Source organism: Equus caballus, chromosome 1 (genome assembly GCF_041296265.1).
Source record: "Equus caballus isolate H_3958 breed thoroughbred chromosome 1, TB-T2T, whole genome shotgun sequence".
Classification (NCBI taxonomy): domain Eukaryota; kingdom Metazoa; phylum Chordata; class Mammalia; order Perissodactyla; family Equidae; genus Equus; species Equus caballus.
Window position 1 is genome coordinate 8,198,435 of NC_091684.1, and position 18,915 is coordinate 8,217,349.

Consider the following 18,915-nt stretch of genomic DNA (forward strand, 5'->3'; position numbering starts at 1 on the left):
TAAGGATAGGCCTCTGAAGTCAGAAAGATCAGGGTTTAAACCCTAGCTCAGACTTCACCAGCTGTGTGATCACAGACAAACATTGACTGTTTATGAGCTTTAGTTTACTTATTTGTAAAATGACGCCATCAACACTTAATACATATGCAGCTTCAAGGATGAAAAAATTTATACATGCACAAACACACACGCCATAAAACACATGGCATAAGAGGCATTAAATAGATGGTAGTTCACTTCTTCCGCATGCAAGTCTACGGATTCTCAAAGCCTCCAAGATTTTTCATGGTAACCCCTAAGCAAGGTAAGCAGAGAACGGTAAGGCTGGGAGAGGAGACGGGTGGCAGGAGACTAGCATATCTGTCATGTGGTCTTATTTTAATGTGTGGGTTCTGAGGTCAAGGAATACTAAATGAATTTTTAAAAACTCCTTTAGTGAAATATAATCACATATAGGAAGCTGCATAAAACAAATAATACAGCATAATGACTAATTACAAAGCAAATTACCCACGCAACCATCACCCAAGTCACGACAGGGGACCCTGCAGCAGCCAGCACCCAGTGTCCCTTCTCACTCACACAACATCCCCTCCTCCTGGTGGTGACCAGTAGGTAAACGTGCAGAGTAACCAGTTCCTTCCTTTCCCTTAGAGGTTTCCCAACTTTGGAAAAAATTTAAATTCATTACATAGTTTAATGAGGTTCTCTATCTTAAAACCTACTAAAACTAAAATCAAGTTAAATGAATTTGCCTCCCATAACCCTATAATTTGTGAAGCTAGCAACAATCTGGACAAATAATGTTCCACATGTGAGAACACAGAGCAAAAGGAAAAACAATTCACCAAGTTAAAGATCTTATTTTTATCCTCTTCAAGTCTGTCAATATATTTTCTTGAAAACAGACGTGCACAATTTACATCTATGGCATTATTTTATTCCTTGTTAGACACAATAAGGACAAAACAAGCAATAAAAAGAAACCAAGAATATAAGAGACAAAACAGACAACACATTATACTCTTTCCTCCTTCCTAAAAGCTTTATAAGATTAATGTAGGTTAAGTCGCAGGAACTTCAACCAGAAAATATTAAGGGTGATTTTAGGCCTAACAATTTGACTAAAAGTTAAGCTAGGAAGGTCAGTATTTAAATTACAAGCAAGCCTGTAAGTCACAGTATTTGATAGACATTTACAATGTATCCAAAGTAGAAAATATACCGTATCACTATATTATATATAATAATACTCTCACAACTTTGAGGAGATAACTGGTATTGATAAACATACTGGTAAGCTATTTTGAATGCTGGTAAAAAATTTTAAAATATTTTTAATCATTTAATTTAAAAAACCTGATCACAATATCTTTTGTAAATTTTACTTGGAAAAACTACAAAAATATTTTTTTAATTGTTAGACATAAATCGATATTTTTCACTCCTGTTCATCTAATTTTATTAACAAGATAATAAGTTTTGTCTTAAATGAGTTTACTGAATTAGCGCGTAAGCACTAACCTGACTGGAAGCACTGGGGTCTTCGGAAACAGAAGAGGGCATTTCAAAGGGGGCAGGCCAGGAAGGCCCATGTGAGTCATTCGTCTGATCGGAGCTGGGCGATTCCTGCCGTTCTGCTGCAGCTGGCACAGGCTGAGCGGCTCCATCGCCATTGATGCTGGCCACAGCAGAAAGGAAAAATGTCACATTATTACTAAACTCAACTTATGTAACGGTCTACTAGTTTTTAAAATCAAGATTCTATAATCAAGGATAAACTTTATTAAAAAAACGAATACAAGACACTGAAATGTCAGCAATACCACAGTGGCAAAACAAATTATTACTTTTATTGGCTTCAAATTAAATTTTAGATCAGAATTTCACTTTTCCTCTTAAGATAAAAATAAACAAGTAGCCAAGTACCTGTAATATAAAAACTTGGAAAGAATAGCCTTCTGATACCAGTGCTCTTTGCTCTTTTTCTTCCTCTGCCACTTCTGATCAATAAGTCTTTGATAAAACTCTTTCAGCCACGTCCAATCACCAGTCTGAATAACGTAAGAAATTGATAAATACAACAAACCTGTGGTCAAAACAATTTGTTATCTATTACTCTTTTACAGGAAATACTCTTTTATTTTCTGAATACTATTTCATAAACACACACTTACCTTTCTAGACTCAATTCCTATCACCTCTTTTGGGAAATATCTGTCTTTCTTCTCTCTCTAACCCAGGCTAGGAGAGGTGACCCTTTTCCATAACATGTTCTTTAGCGCCTGGAATAAGCCCCACTATGAACACTGTATTGAAATTATCTATATGTTTATAACCCCAAAACTGTAAGCTGCTAGGAAGCAAGGACCGTGATTTACTCACTGTCGCATCTCAAGATCTTGCCCAGTGGCTAACACATACATGGAGATTGAACTGTGCTCTTTCCAAAGGGAAAAACATTTATAAATGTCAATTTAAATCACTGTAACTTATTTTCCTTTATAAAGCATTGCAGGAATATTCTTTAAAGAGTAGCCTATTGAACAGGCAGGACCACGAACTATTTTCAAATAGTCCATGACAATGTAAGTACACAGAAATGGAGAGTAAGACTTGAGAAACTGCAATATTATTATACTTGACAAAAGTATCCATCATCAACACATTGGGGGAAAAACAGTCATTTACCAACATATAGTTTGAGAAACTCTGGTTGAAGAGAACCAATTAATTCTAATAACTATGTATTCATAGGAATAACTTTTAACATTTTTCACATTTCCTGGCAGCCATGTTTCAGGAGAATCTCTTTAGTGGAAACACCAAAGGATTTTTCAAAAATTTAAACTAGGTCTTTAAATTTCAGATTTTTCACAACTTTCCTTACTAGTTTCATCTTTTCCCTTGCAAGAATCCTGGCTGTTGGTATCAATAAAATAAGTTTCTTCCCGGTTCTCTCTCTTTCCTATTTTTGCTTTATTAAAGCTTTTTTATCTTCAGCAAAGCTTCTCATTTCTTGATTGTTGAAGTATTCAACTGCACTTCCACTCTGGCCTTTCTTTGAAACAAAATCATATTTCCAGTGCCCTTAAGTTGTTAAAATAATGTTTTTTTGGTTGTTTTTCACAACAAGTATTACCTGAGAGGATCTCATAAAGAGTTCTTGAATATCTAACTCGTCTAACAAGAGAGTCCTTCCGACGCGGTGCACGGCCATGCTCACGTGGGACTTGCTGTACGGAATCTTCAGGAGCTTTTTTATGTTCTTAAAAAAATTAAGAGTAAAAATAGTTTAGAAAGATTTCTTTTACTGTGATTTGGAACCTTTCAAATTTTAACTTCATTCAGTTTTAAAGCATAGTAAACCTGTTTTCCCTAAGGTTATACACACTGTATTTTTCACAAAGAGCTAAATACAAACCCATGGAAGACAGAGCTTTAAAACCAGAATCACCTACACTTTACCAGTCATACTATGTTAATGTAAGTGATGGTCAAAGATTTATTTTTACATGATAAAATTTCCTAAGGTTAAGTGTGTATAGGTCACACTGTTGCACTGACCCAGGCTTTTAGCATATGAGATAAAACTGACCAACCAAGGAGCAATACATTTTGCTAAAAGTGTCACTCTAATTCTCAACTGGTCATATTATACAAAATCATCCCAAACATTATAATCACTTGTAATTGCCATTATTAAAATACAACCATCAATATCATTACCACCGCCATTGTTTCGGGAGTTGCTACCTCCTCTTTAGAGAAAGGAGATATGGTAAACACAACTACTTTAATAACAAAAAAGGTATTCGATAATCAGATAGTTGTTATCTTATTTCATCAGTAATTTTTCAAGACTACAGACCAGAGCATGCTATAAACCCCCAGCACAAACACCCCAATTACATTCCACAGTAAGGACACTTACTTCAGAGTCAGAGACCACATCCACATCGTTTCCTACAGAATCAATAAAGTCGTATGCCATACCAAAGCTAAGGAAGGGAACAAAGGCCACAAAGGTCATGCTCACAATAATGCAGGGAGAGTTTATAATAGAATACTGCGTTTCATCGCTTCTAGGATACATTTTCCACATTCTAACACCTCTGAAATCAGTATGCCTATCACCATGATAGTTGGCTAGTTTTCCGTTCTTAGTGGTACATAAAATAACACTGCAACTTAAAACCAATGGTATCTTAGATTTGATAAAATATAGTAATAATCATTAGAAGCAATTAATAGGAAACATCTAGAATAAAAAAAATTATTTTAATTTTTGAATTAACAAAACTGAAAAAATCTCCAAGAGAAAACAGTTAGTTCAAGATATTATTCTTCTTAGGTGGGGAGATAAGAAAAACAGAAACTTTATCAGGATTTTAGTATCCAGAATTGTGTTCCTAGCGATATATACTACTACTCTTTTCAAAAATGAATATTAAAAAATGCACCTGACATCAATTCAGCCAGAAGCAGAAAAGAAAAAAAAAGTTGTGCCAGGGACCACGTGAGGCACACCTCTAACCTACAAGGCTGAAAAGCAGCCGAGGTCACCATTTTTCGGTTAGTGAGTGGCAGAGTCAGGATACTTACCTACGACTGCCTCACTTCAAAGCATGCTCTGATGGTTTACCATGTGGTCTAGGCAAGCTACTTAACCCTTCTAAGCTTCAATTTTTCCCTGTGAAAATTAGTTAACAGCACCTAACTCAAAGGGGCGTCATGAGAATTAAATGAGATAAACATACAAAGAACTTAGCACAGTGTTTGCACACAGTCAACATACTTATTTAAATCACCTCAGCATTTAATCATGTTGACATATCATAATTTATTAAGCCATTCTCCTAAAAGAAGAGATTTGGACTATTTCCAACGTTTTGCTAGTATAAATAATGCTACAAACAAATATTTTGCAAATATAACTTTTACCTTCTGAGGCATTAGGATAATTTCTAGACTACTGGCTCATAAGCTATTAATGTATTTATGGCTCTTGCTACGTTATGTGGAAATATTTTAGGTTCAATCAGAGAGGAAAAAAAGAGAACATATTAAACGGTCTACAAGAACATGGACACTAGTACATTGTTCTCTATAAGACCCCAGGCCACTCTCTCAACTTTAAATGCCACCAGCAGAACTTCCAGCAAGCATCAAAGTCAAGGGTGTAGGTCACCCAACACTCTGGGTTTCTACATCAGGCTTTTTCAGACCAGACAATCCACCACCATTTAACAAAAAACTCCACAGGACAGATCAGGCAGTGTTAAGGGTTTTCCTCCTCCTGTGCCGCCTGATTCTTTGTATTCACAAATTCAAAAGATATATAAATTGGCTAAAAATAAAACAGCTGATTGAATTTTAGTGGTTAAAACTCAGCTTTGTTGATAACATGATGAAGACTTGAAAAATGCATATGCAATTGATATCTTCATATTATAATATAATCATATTAGCAGGGGGAAAAAAAAGGACTCAAAGTCAAATATGATCTTTTTGTAAAGAGAAATCTTGCCAAGTTGACGAGCATTACAAATTAAACTGAAAAGCAAGTATTAGAGTTTGGGGGCAGGGCTGGGGGGGGTTGTGGGACAAGTAAAAACGCCATTGATTGATATTTACCTTGAAAATGGCTTGCTTTTCTTACTATTGCCAAGTATGGTAGTTCCTGCTGGCCCTAGTTTGGCACTCTCTCGTAACCAGTTGGCAGGTGGGAGTTTCAAGTCTGTTTTCTCCTCAAGGCGCGCAAACGCTGTTCGCGGAGGGGCAGATGAGTATTTCACCACAGCCCGGCTCTTCACCTCATTGCCTCCCAGAAATAAAGCTGACCCCTAATGAACAGAGTGAATGAAACTTTAATGGAAGGAATCTCCTAGGGATGAAAAATCCCACCTTTATAAAAAGAAAAAAAAACCCCACCACATCAGGTTTCATAAGAGCATATGCAACATGTTACTAACAGCACTTAATAAATGCGAGCATAAGCTGTCACATTTACTTGGCTCTTTTTCACATAATTTAAAGAAAAAGACATGGGTCAGGGAGTATGATGGCTATGGTTATCAGCTAGGAAACAAGCCAACCAATCCACCTTTTAAATTTTATTCACAGAAAGTGGAAAAGCAGAAACGGAGAGTCAACAGTGTCACACTAACTACACGCAAAATCTGATAAAAATCTCTGTTCAATATTAAAGATGCATTTTAATTTCAGTAACAAATATCATTTAGAAAGTCGTTTGTGGTAAGATATCTGGGGCCTTTTTTGTTTTTAAGCAAACGTTTAGTAACTCGTCGGTTCATTACATAAATACCCTGAAGCTCTCACTTCATACAAGACTCTGGGGGTTCCTCCCAGCCCTCCCCCGCACACCCCCAAGCATGCTCAGTGTCTGAGTGCGCTATCCTAACCTCCTTTCACGCAGTCCCTTCTCGGCCTGGCAGTCACTTTGCACCCTGCAAGTATCAGCTCAGTCCCATCCCGGGGAGCTCCTCCCTGACACCCTCTCCTTTCTCTCCAGCCCTGCACAACTGTGCCACGTTCTGGAACCACATATTGACAGGCACCCTCCCTGAGAGCAGAGATCGCGTCTAACTCACCTGTCGGTTCCACGAGTGGGAAGCCAGGACGGCTTTTGATACGGGTGACTTGGAGGTAAATACCTGAACACCTGACGACAGGCATACGGGCGTCCACTCCGTTCGAGGGCTGTCGGGGAGGCGTGGAGAAGGGGCCAGAAGCCGCCGGGAACCGTGACATCCCTCCCCGGTGGAGCGGGCCCACAGCTCCCCCGGGGCCCCGCAGGTCCCGCCCCGCGGCGGACTCACCTGTGCTGCAGGTTCCTCGGACTCTCCTTGAGTCAGGAGGCTGAGCCCTCCCCGAGCAGCGGCTCCGGCTGGCGGAGCCTCGGCCCCGGCCTCCTTGGAGTCCCCCATCACCCAGGTCCAGAAGAGGCGAAGCGAGGCGAGGCGGGACCCAAGGAGCCGCCCAGCAGCGCTGCAGCACCGGAGAGCAAGCGCCAAAGACGCCCCGCGCACTGCGCTTCCGGTCTCAGGAAGACAGGAAGGAGTTGCAGTGACGTGTTCAAATCTCGCGAGCTCTGTGCCAGCGGCCCGGCCCCACCTCCCGCGGTGGGAGCCACCTTAGCGGCGGGGGCGGGGACTGTAGTGCGCCTGCGTCCGTCAGAGCCTTTTCGGGGGAGCACTTCTCGCGGTATCTGACTCGCAGGCTCCAGCCCTCGCACGCCGCTAGTCTTTGTTGGCAAACAGCTCTCGGGACCTGGGCCCGGGGGGGCTAGAGTGGTTCCACTCGTAGACTCGCTTCGCGGGCAGGGAGATGCTGCTATCGGTGTAACCAGCGGCTCCGCTTGTATAAAGTAGGGAATGTTAGCGCTCTTCCCAGCCTTCGGTCCCCCTCGGTTTATGACGGGCTCAGGCTCTGGAAGGGAAAGGCGCGCCCAGGTGAGGAGCAGTCCAGACTCAAGGCCGCCCGGACTCGGCGTGCTGTCCCCGCGTCACAATGCTTTTGTGGCCCTGCGGTCCCCAGTGTAAGAGCGGCGCCGAGATGCGCAGAGGAGGCCCTCTGCCTTTATCGAAGGATGAATTTCAGAGGCTGTGGCATCTCACCAGGGTTTTGCAAGATGCCACGTTTACTGCTTAGTGACTCGTGGAGCATCTGCAGAGAGCCCTCTGTTTGTCGGCCTCTAGGGAACTGGCAAAGGGCATTCTAGGTGGTCCAGCGGCTTCTCAAGCGTTAATATGCATGGGAAACACCTGGGGATCTAGTTGGCGTGCAGATTCTGATTCAGTGGGTCTGGGCTGGGCCTGAGGTTCTGCATTTCTTACAGACTCCCAGGAGATGCTGCTGGTGCTCTGAGTAGCAAAGAGCTTGAGAAATAGCCAGGGTCCGTTTAGCGCTTTGAAGGGGCTAGGCTCCCTTATCCTCGGACTCCGCACATACTATCATATTAAGCATAGTTAAGTGCAGCCATAGCCTTCATCAAAGTTTGCTTAGTTTTGCGGTAAAATATTAGAAGCTTTTGAGAAATTAATTTTTCTTTGCAGTTACTTGGCCATCTCAGTTTGTAATTTACCTTAGGCTCTGTGTATTCAGAAATCCTTGTGACTGAGCACGCTCAACTTATTGTTTTCAAATGTAACAAAACATTTTTATGAATATTTAACAATGAATTTGATGTAATAGTACATTGTGTAGACATTTCAACATGGTTGTTTATCATTTTCCGTTTCTGTTTTGCAATTTTTGTTTTTTGCAAGTAATACATTGTTGTTATAGTAAAAAGTCAAACAACTTGAATATCTAATATTAGAGGGATGGTTCAGTCTATTTTTGCCATCTAGTACCACTAACTTAGACAACTAACTCGTTTTTCACGAATATTCAAGAACATTTCAATTGTATATGATGTGATGTTAAATGATAAAATTTTAAAAAGAAAATATGCAATATCATCGTATTTTTGAAAACATGTCTATTTCTGTGTCTATGTCCACGAAAACATGTCTCTGAGTGGTAAGATGAAGTGTTTCAACATTTATTCTTTACAGTTTTCTTTATTTTGCTATTTTTTCTTTCTGATTATGCATTGTTTTATAGTAAAGTGTAATTTTTACTGTTTTTGAACATATATATAATTTCGCTTCTAATAATCTTTAAAGTCTGTTGTTTTATTGTATAATTCTATCTTTGTAAAAAGAGGTTTCCTGAGGTAGCAGTAATTCTTTGTTCCAGACTCAAATATATGGCCGGCCCCTCGAGAAGTGCCTGAACCATAATGATAATGCTTAGTGGGAAAATGTGCTGGAAACAACCTGTGAAAAGGCAAAGAATGAAACAGAGAGAGCCAGGAACTCAGCACAGGAAAAAGTCAGCAGCAGAGAGAATCATGGGAGTGGAGGGTCCTCGGTCTCGGGGACGGGCACTACTCGTGGAGGGAAGCCTGAGGAGGGACTGGGTTTCCTGGGCCACTAACAGGGCGAGGACGAGAGAGATTTAGGCAGTAAAGGAGGGCGATCCCTTGGGGCAGAAGAAACTGGGCGCATCTGAGTTACGTAAATGTTATACATTCTTCTAGAGCTAAGTGCTTATTAATTTTTTCCCTATTCAAAAACTTCTACGTGCTGTTTTTTTTTTAAAGTGATTATCATTGTTTCTAATGTAAGTGATTGAAATATAATGTGGGAAAGCATCGATCATAACTTGCTGTAGTTCGCATTTTAAGACGCTTATTTCTGCTCATTTTCATATTGCACCAGTGTCTGCCTTCCTCTTCCCAGCCTGCTCAGCATGTACTCCATCCTCCACGGCCTGCTCTGCCTGTAGATGCAGGTATCCTGGCTCAGCGCTCTCACGTGTTTACCTGCCTCCCCAGGGCCTGATGCTCTGCCTCCCCAGGGCCTGATGCTCTCGCCACTTCAGAAATGTTTGCTGAGTGAATGAACTGCTTTGTAGTTGTCTGCTTCAACCGGCTGTTGCATAAGTCTATGTTTGCGGGTGCTTTTCCTCTGCCTAGCATGCCTTTCCCTTGCTCGCCTGACTTGTTCCTCAGGACTCATCTCAAGTATCGTTCCTAATAAGTCTCTCCTGATGCCTCCCCTCGTTATCCCTTAGGGTCCCTTTCTTTGTTCCCAGAGCTTGTACATTGTAGCTTTATCCTGCGCTTGTCGCCTTGTAGAAAAATTGCCTGTCTGGATCTGCCTGCCTTGCAGACTGTGAGCCCCCCCCAGGGCTAGTGCCCTGTCTGGTCATCTCTCTTTCACCGGCACCAGCCAGCAGAACTGTTTTAGCCCTTAGGCGATGTGGGTAAAATGACTAGTGCCAACAGGCTTTTAAAATGCTTATCAGAATGTTTGAGACACAAAAGCAATGTTGTTGGCTCCAAAGTATTTTTTTAATGTGCAAAATCAAAGCTAAAAATGTTTAATGAAGTATCTCCAAAATATTATAGTGTCAATATCATTAATTATTAAAGTTAGTCTTCACATGCAGTTTGTTCCACTCTAAAACAATTTGTAGGTTAGACTTTCTCTGCTTACAAAAATCCTCCCAGCGTGTGTGATGATTTCAGAGAAATGCCAGTCAGTTGTCAATTCATTTAGCTACGCGCAGCACACAGTATTTTCCAAAGCAAAATTAGAAGTCTTTTCAGAAATGTTTACAGTTATATGTAAGGCAGATGTGCCTAGGGGCTTTGGAGTTCCTAAAGAGCCCCATGTGCGAAGAGAGGGAAGTTCAGGAATGCTTCGATTGTGGCTTATGCCCTTCAGTGTGCCACAGTCCCACCCCACAACCTGGTGTCTTACACCTACCCAGCCTCGCTTGTTGACTTTGCCTGCTGCACCTTGAAAAGCCCTGAGTCTCTGACTGCTGATCCTGGACTTTTAGAGCTGGAAGAGAGATTTGAGATGACTGAGCCAATCCTGTCCCTCTTTAGGTGAGAGCAATGCAGTCAAAGAGGAGAATAGAATTGACTTGTTGAACATCGTACCAGGTTAGTTTAATAGCAAAGGCAGGACTAGTTCAGGTCTCTGACTCCTTGGTAGCCTTCTAAAAAGTTGGGTTGCGGACACAGGCCAGTGGAACTTTAATTTGCTTCAGAGTCACCTGAGGAACTTTATTAAGCCAGCAGATCCTGCAGCCACCTCCAGGTTCTAAATCAGTATTTCTAGGTAGTGCCAAGGAATCTCATTTTTAGTGAGATTATTAATATCTGACCACACTGGCATGTAGACCATGTCTTAGAACGATGATCTCTAAGGACAATCCCCTGTGGTTCAGGAAGAACTGTAACTTCCTTTTTTTTTTTTGTGAGGAAGATTGGCCCTGAGCTAACATCTGTTGCCAATCTTCCTCTTCCCCACTCCCCCCAAAGTCCCACCCATTACATAGTTGTATCCTGGTTGTAGGTCATTCTAGTTTTCTATGTGGGATGCTGCCACAGCATGGCTTGATGAGCCATATGCATAGTTCTGTGCCCAGGATCCCAACTGGTGAACCCCAGGCTGTTGAATTGGAGCACATGAACTTAACCACTCGGCCATGGGACAGGCTCCCCCCAACCCTTTTTTTTTTTAATGTGAAAAGTAAGGGCAAATTAAGCCTTACTAATACTTAATGTACAGATTGACACAAGTGCCCTTCCTTGGGCCATGGTCAGCTGGTGTATCAGTTGAGTAAGATTGGGTTATGAAGTCAAAACAAATGATCCCCAAATGTCCATGACTTCCAGCCAGGGTTGCTAGGTAAAAGACAGGATGCTCGGGTAAATTTGAATTTCAGATAAACAGTGAAAAAATTTTTAGGGTAAGCATGTTCCAAATATTTAGCAGAAATGTGTTTCGTGCAGCATTTGGGACATACTTTCACTAGTCCCTGTAATCTTTACTCCAGGGCCCAGGCTGATGGAGCAACCTTGATCTGGAGAATTGCCAGTGGGAGTAGAGCAACAAAAGATTGGTGAACCATAAACTAGCTCCTGAAACTTCTGGTCAGAAGTGACAAACATAACTGCTGCTCACTTTTTTTTGGCCCAAATGAGACACAAGGCCAAGCTTATCCTCAGTGTGACAGGGAAGACTAATGCTCCTCCCATCAGAGGGGCTTTGCAGATCTGTGGACCGTTATGCGGTGACCACAGCATATGATGGTTTGGTTGGGCTATCGGATAGCATCCACATTTGGTGACAAAACAAGGCCTTTAGGAGAATCTTTTCAGAGTTTTATAAGAGGGGTGACTTTGAAAATCTCAGAGATCACAGATCATCTTGTGACAAAGCACTTAAAAGAATTGTCAAGCTTAAAAAATGAGTTACTGTATTTTCTTTTACAGAAAGTGCTCCACATTTCCTCATCTCTTCTTTGATGACTAGAAGCTGTCTTCAGGATGGTTTAGGAGAGAATTTCACAAAAATAAACAGACAATCTGTTCCTTCAAGATAAAGGTGATGTTTTAACAATGCATGAGAAAGTCATTGGTTTTCAAAAGAGTCTTGTCTGATGGCGAGAGCATTTTTGAAAATAGATGGTCAGAAATCTGTCCAACGTTATGTGATTTTGTTGCTAAAAATGACGTGTATCAGTTATAAAAACCTCATATCTGCACACTTAACTTTGAAACTGAAATTTCCAACTCCCTTCAGAAATCTTCCAAATGGAGAGTTTGCGTTTGCAATGTATTGAGGAATTCTAGGGAGGACGGTGGTGCAGACCTGGCTCATCTAAGGCAGGCGAGCTAACGCAAGGGAGAGAGCAGGCACGGGGCGAGACGGCAAGCCTGTGCTCCTCGGCCACGCTTTCGGGGCCCGGGAAGAATCCATCCACATCTTCATTGTTTTCCCTGATACCACGAGTTGGCCTTCTCAGGATGCCCAGACTGATCTCTTTGTCAGCTGCCAACTGATTTGTTTACCCCAAGAATGTGCCTGCAGGATTCACTAGTCCCAGGCTGCCAGCTGGGTTCTCCTCTCTTCCCTCTCATGCCTCCTGTTTGTAATTTTGTTTCATGACAACAGTCCATTGACCTTTCTGCCTCATGTCTGAGTAAATAAATTGCGTGTACAACAACAAGCTGAGTATCTCTGGATTATTCCTTGACGCCGTTTAATTGGTACATAAGAAAGACTGATGGACTTCATAGAAGACAGAAATTTAGCCAAATTTCAGTTAAAAGCTTTGCATAATTTGTAGGTACAATTGAAGTGAGCAGTTTGACTTGGGAAGCTCTGAGACCACGCGATTCTTCCTAGTTAGTTTACTCGTCTTTTGCGATATTTTAAGCAATGGCAGCCATTAAAACCAAGTTTTAAAATAAAACTGAACTTAGAAGGACACTTCAAATTGTTATATCACAAAGTTTTCAATCAGGACACAAGAATAAAAGAAACTTATTCAACCACTTTACTCTCTTAAAAAATATTAGAACAGAACAGTTTGCAGTTAAAATAAAAATATTGTAAATATTGACTTCTTTAGACTTTAAAATTTTTCTGCTTTTGTATTTTTGTGTTACTGCTAGTATATCTTTTACAAATAAATATGCATATATTGGGGCTGCATATTCAGAAATATTTTTAATAATGCTGTGTAATAAGAAAGTTTATAGGCTACTAGTTTTAGAAAGACTAGTTTAGACACACCATGGTACCGCAAGCCACATGCTAGCTAGTCTTTGTCAAGAACAATTATGAAGTTAAGGATCTATATTTTCCTTTACGTTTAAATTTGACAACAGTAGAAAAATTTTAAAGTATAAGACAGTGCAGACCTTGATGCGCAATTTACCAGTGTAATAGCAAGGCGCTCCCAAGAGCAACCACGTGATACCTTATTTAATTATTAGGTGATAATTATTTAATTGCTCCTCTGTAGACTAATAACATTTAAGCAAAGTATTTGAAGCTATTTGGAAACCATTTTGACTGCATTTGAAAGAGTTCCTTTTCTAGAAACCCGATGAACTCAAATTCTTTTGCAAGCCCTTAGGGTTGGCTTTCAGGATACAGTGCAAGCCGTTGTAGGGCAGCTTGTCTCTGCCAGGTATTAGTTTCACAGCAGAAACATTGTTAGAGTCCTTGTGAGTTTTATCCTCCCATGCTGATTGTTACTCTAAATGAATCCTAGGAACAGTGTCAAAGTCACTCACGTCTGCTCTTCAGGCGCTTGTTGGTGGCTGGAGCGCAAGCAGTTACTCACGCTGTGCATTTTGGGCTAAGGGTGGGAAGGAAGGAATTCTCAAATGAACCTTCACATTCATCCCACAGTCAGGCGCTGCTTGTCCCCTCTGCCTTCCCAGTTAAGGGCTTGGTCTTGCAGGCCCTAATGAATCATTTAGCTATTATTAAACATTTACGAGGAGGCTTCCAGGGGAGAGAACAAAAGGAAGGCATCACTTAGTCAAAAGTGTCGTGTCAAAGCCATGGGCTGGACCTTTTTAGGAAACATTCCCGTATTTGTCTTCCTCGTGGGCATCGCAGAGAGAGATTTTACTTTCACAGTGTCATTCAGTCACCAGGCAGCCAGGAACAGAACCCACTGCATGAGAGTGTTGGGCGGAATGGTAACTACTGGGTGAACCACGGGTGTTATCCACATATGACAATTTTTTACATATTTATTTACATTTTTTTCTCTCTAGGAAATGGAGCCAGAATCCACAGATGTCATTATCCATCTGCACACTTTTGTTTACTACCCAGAAGGCAAGAATATTGCATTTTAAAAGTGTCTGGACTTTTGTTCTTTCTTATCACAAGTGACTTGAGCAGCTCTGGCCATTCACATTTACCCTGAGTGAAAGTGTGAGTCAAAGCCTCGCTTCCTGGAGAGCCTTGAGATTTGGTACAAAAGGCATTTTATGAGCACAAAGTGGGAAAACGTCATTTATATTCATTTGCTGCTGTGGCATTTCTCTCTGGAACCTTCCTCTTGTCTGTCAACATTGTACAAAAGGACTGACCTCATCTACATTACAAATATCATTCTTTTAATGGCCAGGAAGTAGGAAAGAGGCGGCGCAAGAGTGGGAGGAGAAACTTAAGCTCTCCTGTTGGAGGGTCTCAGGCTTGTACATCCCTAAAAATAGTTGACCACGCTCTGTGTGGACATTATGAATCGTTTTGGAAAGCCCTGAGCAGCACCTTGTGCATCTTGGCTGTGATGAATGCTTATTATCTGATTGAAGTGACCCATAGGAGAATCACAGCTGGAGGGAGGCCCCTCTAAGGGGTCATTTAGAGTGGAATCTTCTGGGCCGGCCCCGGCCTCCACTGCCAGAGAAGGCTTCCAGAGTGAAGAAATTTCCGCCAAGATGGCTCCTGTGACCTGCGTTAGATCTTTTCTTGTAGGGGGACCCGCTTGGTGTGATTTGGGGAACATCAAGGACCCTCTGTCCCAGGAGATCTCAGTGTGTGCCTTATCACACGTGAGTGATGGTTTGCCAACTGGATTAGTTGAAATAGAGCCCGGCTCTGAGGGGTTCCCATTCCCATCGGGGAATGTTCTAGAACATGGGTCATTACCCAATAGGCAGAGCCTGGGATGCTGTTACTTGGGTCAAAGGTGTGAGTGTGTGTGTGTGGGCAGATAAATGAATGAAGGTATAGATGCAGGGGGAGCGATGCAGCAGTGCTGCCACAAGGAAGGAAGGTACCCAAAGGGAGGGAGACTCATATCCCAACCCCTTTCCTCATCCCTCTGCCTGGGGCCTCCTCTGAGTCTGCAAATCAGCTGCTACTGCTGCTTCTCCTCCTCCTTCGCCTTCTTTTTCAAATCTTTTTATCATAAAAATTTCAAATACACACCAACGTAAAGAGAACAGTAAAATGAACCCCATGTACCCATCACCATCATCCCCTTCAAGCAATCATCAACACACAGCTGGTGTGCTTCCACCCACCCTGCCTTCCTCAGATTATTCTTGAAATGAGCTCATCCTTAATCCTTTTTAATTTAATCCTCCCTGTTACATTTTTCTGGCCATTTTCTTCTGTTCTGTCAATCACTGTCTTAGGTTAGTCTGCTGGGTTGGCTATGAAAAGACACATTTCTCAAGACAGCCCTAAGCAGTTCTAAGAGAAATGTAGGGATTGACCAAACAACATATGCTTAATTCAATTCCATCCAACACTTACTGAGTCCTAGGCACAGCGCTGGGTTAAAGAAATCAGCAGAACACGGCTCCTGACCTCAGGGCCTGTGATCTAGTTCTGGGGCAAGGGCAAGGTCTGAAGCAAGAACTATGTGATAAACAGCACTGTGTGACCACCAAGGAGGGACCAGGTGTGGTGGAGGTTCCCAGGGGGGATAAACGCACTGGACTGGGAAGGGTGAGGGTGAAGGGTGGCCAGGAAGCTGTGGAGCCGGAGGTGGCCGGGGAGGGTCTTGGAGGATTGGGCAGGCGGTGGGACAGTGAAGGAAAGACGCTTGCCAAAGTGTGGAGGTGGGAGTGGCTGGTGGCAGGGGGTGGGGACAGGACAGTCACTCATTTGGCTGGAACTCATGGTACAGGGGTCTTGGTGGGGGGGATTGGCAATGGGGAGGAGGGCAGTTGGTTCTCTTTGGGTTAATAGCTAGACAATTCTTATTTCTTCTTTTTCTTTTTTTTTTAAAGGTTGGCTCTGAGCTAACATCTATTGCCAATCTTTTTTCCTTCTGCTTTTTCTCCTCAAAGTCCCCCTAGTACATAGTTGGATATTCTGGTTGTAGGTCCTTCTGGTTGTGCTGTGTGGGACACCACCTCAGCATGGCTTGATGAGCGGTGCTAGGTCTGCGCCCAGGATCCGAACCGGCAAAACCCTGGGCTGCTGAAGTGGAGCACTCGAACTTAACCACTCGGCCACAGGGCTGCCCCCGACAATTCTTATTTCTAAGTAAGGGAAAACAAAACTGGATTGCTAGAAGCATGGCCATGAAAAATAAACCTCAGACCACAATTAGGAAACCAAAAGAAATCAAGGTGGGCTTAATGGAAGTTAGGCAGCAGGTTTAGAAAGAAAATTCAGGTAGCTGCCTAAAATAAAGTGGATCCTGGGTCCACTAGCCAGGCAACACATTTTTTTAAACCTATAAATGAAGCTTGTCTGTGACTTCCCACTACATGAAATGTAAGTTAAGCCATAGTCCTTTTCCACTGAGTCCTGAAATATATGGTTTTTGCCTTTGCTAGTGAAACAAATACATGGACAGACAATTCCTGGCATTGCTATGTGAGGGATAGCAAGGAAGATGGTGAGCTTTGGCACAATGTTCACATTTTGTAAATGAAACAGAATAGTAACTTGATTTTTCAAAAGAATAAGGTTTTTATTACAAATATAACCATGTTTATGTTAGAAAATTCAAACAGCAGCAAAATGTAAAAAGGCAAGAAAATACACTGTCCTAGTACCTACAGAGGAAGATTTTTAGTATTTTGGTGTCATATTATGATTTTGGAACATGTTTTAAGTACTGAATGACTTCAATATTTATCCCATCTCCCCCTAAACCCCTCATTTACTGTGCTTATCAGTGAGACTTGGCGTTAGTATTTATATCTCTGTTGACTTTAAGAGTCAATTCTCCTTTGATCTCAGATTGCAGATGGGATACAAGGGATCGGCATCATACAGGAGACAAAATTGATTCTCTGATATGCCTGAAACCAGCCCTATGCCTATTTTTTTTTTTTTTTGCAGGGCCTGGGGGAAACTATAAATGGAGGTCTAGGGTCAGCCTCGTGGTGTAGTGGTTAAGTTTGCGTGCTCTGCTTCAGCAGCCTGAGCTTCACAGGTTTGAATCCTGGGCATGGACCTACGGACCACTCATCAAGCCACACTGTGGTGGCATCCCACATAAAATAGAGAAAGATTGGTACAGATGTTAGCTCAGCAACAATTTTCCTCAAGCAAAAAGAGGAAGATTGGCAACAGATGTTAGCTCAGCAACAATTTTCCTCAAGCAAAAAGAGGAAGATTAGCAACAGATGTTAGCTCAGGCTAATTTTCCTCACCAACAAAAAGAAAGGAAGTTTGCACAGCATACGTATATTAAATATCTAAAGCTATATATTAAGGAAGCAGATTATTAAATATGTTCTAGTCTCCTTCCTTGGCTGACACACCTTCATCACAGTTACCCCTTGGATACTATAAATTTTGTTCTAGGGGCCAACCCACTGTCTTAGTGGTCAAGTTCATGTGCTCTGCTTCAACGGCCCAGGGTTTGCCGGTTCAGATCCTGGGCACAGATTTAGCACTGCTTATCAAGCCATGCTGTGGCAGGGCCAATCTTCCTCAGCAAAAAGAGGAAGATTGGTGGCGGATATTAGCTCAGGGCTAATCTTCCTCAAAAAAAAAAAGGAAAGAAAAAAAAAATGTTCTATCCTCTGACCTTCCACCCCTTGGGCATAGGGGCAAATACACCAAGGCCTCTGGTTGGGGGGGCCGGGGTGGCGGATGACCAGCCTGGGTAGCAGCCTGCATGGACCCCAAAGCAGGCCTGGAGCCATTCGGGCAGGCTCCCTGGAGCTCCAGGAGGGCCTATCTCCCTGTGGTAGGGGTGTGGTCAGAGCAGGGGCCCTTCTGGCCCTGGTCTGAGTGAGGCAGTCCATGTTTCATATATGCAGGTGGTGTGCTAGCTTCTGGGAACGCAAAGATGAGTAAAAACAGTTTAACAAGGACACGCAGAAACTTTCAAATAAGTACCACCCCAAACTGTGAACTTGTACCTATGTATTGACCCAATCAGGAAGGTCAAAGAGGAGGTAACCAGGCAAAAAAGGAAAGAAAAGAGAACTCCAGGCAGAGGGAAAAGCACAGGCAAAGTCCTGGCAGCGGTGGAGAGCCCAGCCAGGGCAGGCACGGGAAGGTGGTGGCAAGGCTGGGGCAGAAGCCCCAGGAGGGAGCTCGAGGAGAGAGGTGAGGCTGGAGAGGTAGGTGGGCACCAGCCAGGAAAGGCCTCCGTGGCCTTGTCAAGAAATTTCTCTGTATCCTCAGTGAAAGGCTTTGAGCAAGGGGTCACATGGTCAGTAAATGAGGCTACCCTAGGCTTTTGAATTGGCCCAGGCTAGACATGATGGTCCTTTGGACCAGTGGGTAGTGGAGGAGATGACAGAGGCAGACAGGCTCCAGGAAGATTTAGAAAATGAAACGGCCAGGACTTTGAGGATGGATGGGATTAGGGGCAAGTAGGAAGTGGGTGTCAGTGATACCTGGTTGGATGAATGGGATAGGCAAGCTGGGAACACTGAGAGAGGATGAGGTTCGAGAGGTGGGTAGGTCATGAGTTGGCTTTGGGGCCTATGGGTTTGAGATGCCCTTGGGACATCTAAGAGGGCAGCCAGCAGGCAAGAGGATATACCACTGGAACTGTAAAAAGAGGTCAGGGCTACAGATTCCTGTGTGG

At 42.6% G+C, this 18,915-nt stretch overlaps 1 protein-coding gene and 1 long non-coding RNA gene across 6 annotated transcripts in view; one reads left to right on the top strand and one right to left on the bottom strand.

Moving 5' to 3' along the window:
* EDRF1 (erythroid differentiation regulatory factor 1) overlaps positions 1-7,530 on the bottom strand; it is a 49,183-nt gene extending 41,653 nt beyond the window's left edge. For 2 of the 4 annotated variants that reach the window (XM_070252757.1, XM_023637288.2), the window contains exons 1-6: positions 6,843-7,469; positions 5,638-5,846; positions 3,935-4,001; positions 3,143-3,268; positions 1,930-2,054; positions 1,525-1,681 (exon numbers count right to left, since the gene is read on the bottom strand). In XM_070252757.1, the coding sequence (XP_070108858.1) occupies positions 1,525-1,681; positions 1,930-2,054; positions 3,143-3,268; positions 3,935-4,001; positions 5,638-5,846; positions 6,843-6,950 (792 nt within the window). In that variant the 5' untranslated portion in view covers positions 6,951-7,469. Of the gene's footprint in view, positions 1-1,524; positions 1,682-1,929; positions 2,055-3,142; positions 3,269-3,934; positions 4,002-5,637; positions 5,847-6,842 lie in introns of all 4 variants that reach the window. The other 2 variants (XM_003363396.5, XM_005602164.4) reach the window with 2 other exon arrangements.
* LOC138921043 (uncharacterized) lies at positions 7,335-18,300 on the top strand. 2 transcript variants are annotated; one of them, XR_011433259.1, is made up of 3 exons: positions 7,335-7,475; positions 11,864-11,975; positions 14,168-18,300. It is a non-coding gene; the product is annotated as an uncharacterized lncRNA (long non-coding RNA). The 2 variants fall into 2 exon arrangements; XR_011433267.1 differs by lacking the exon at positions 14,168-18,300 and adding an exon at positions 12,174-12,600.
* Positions 18,301-18,915: the final 615 nt, after the last annotated feature.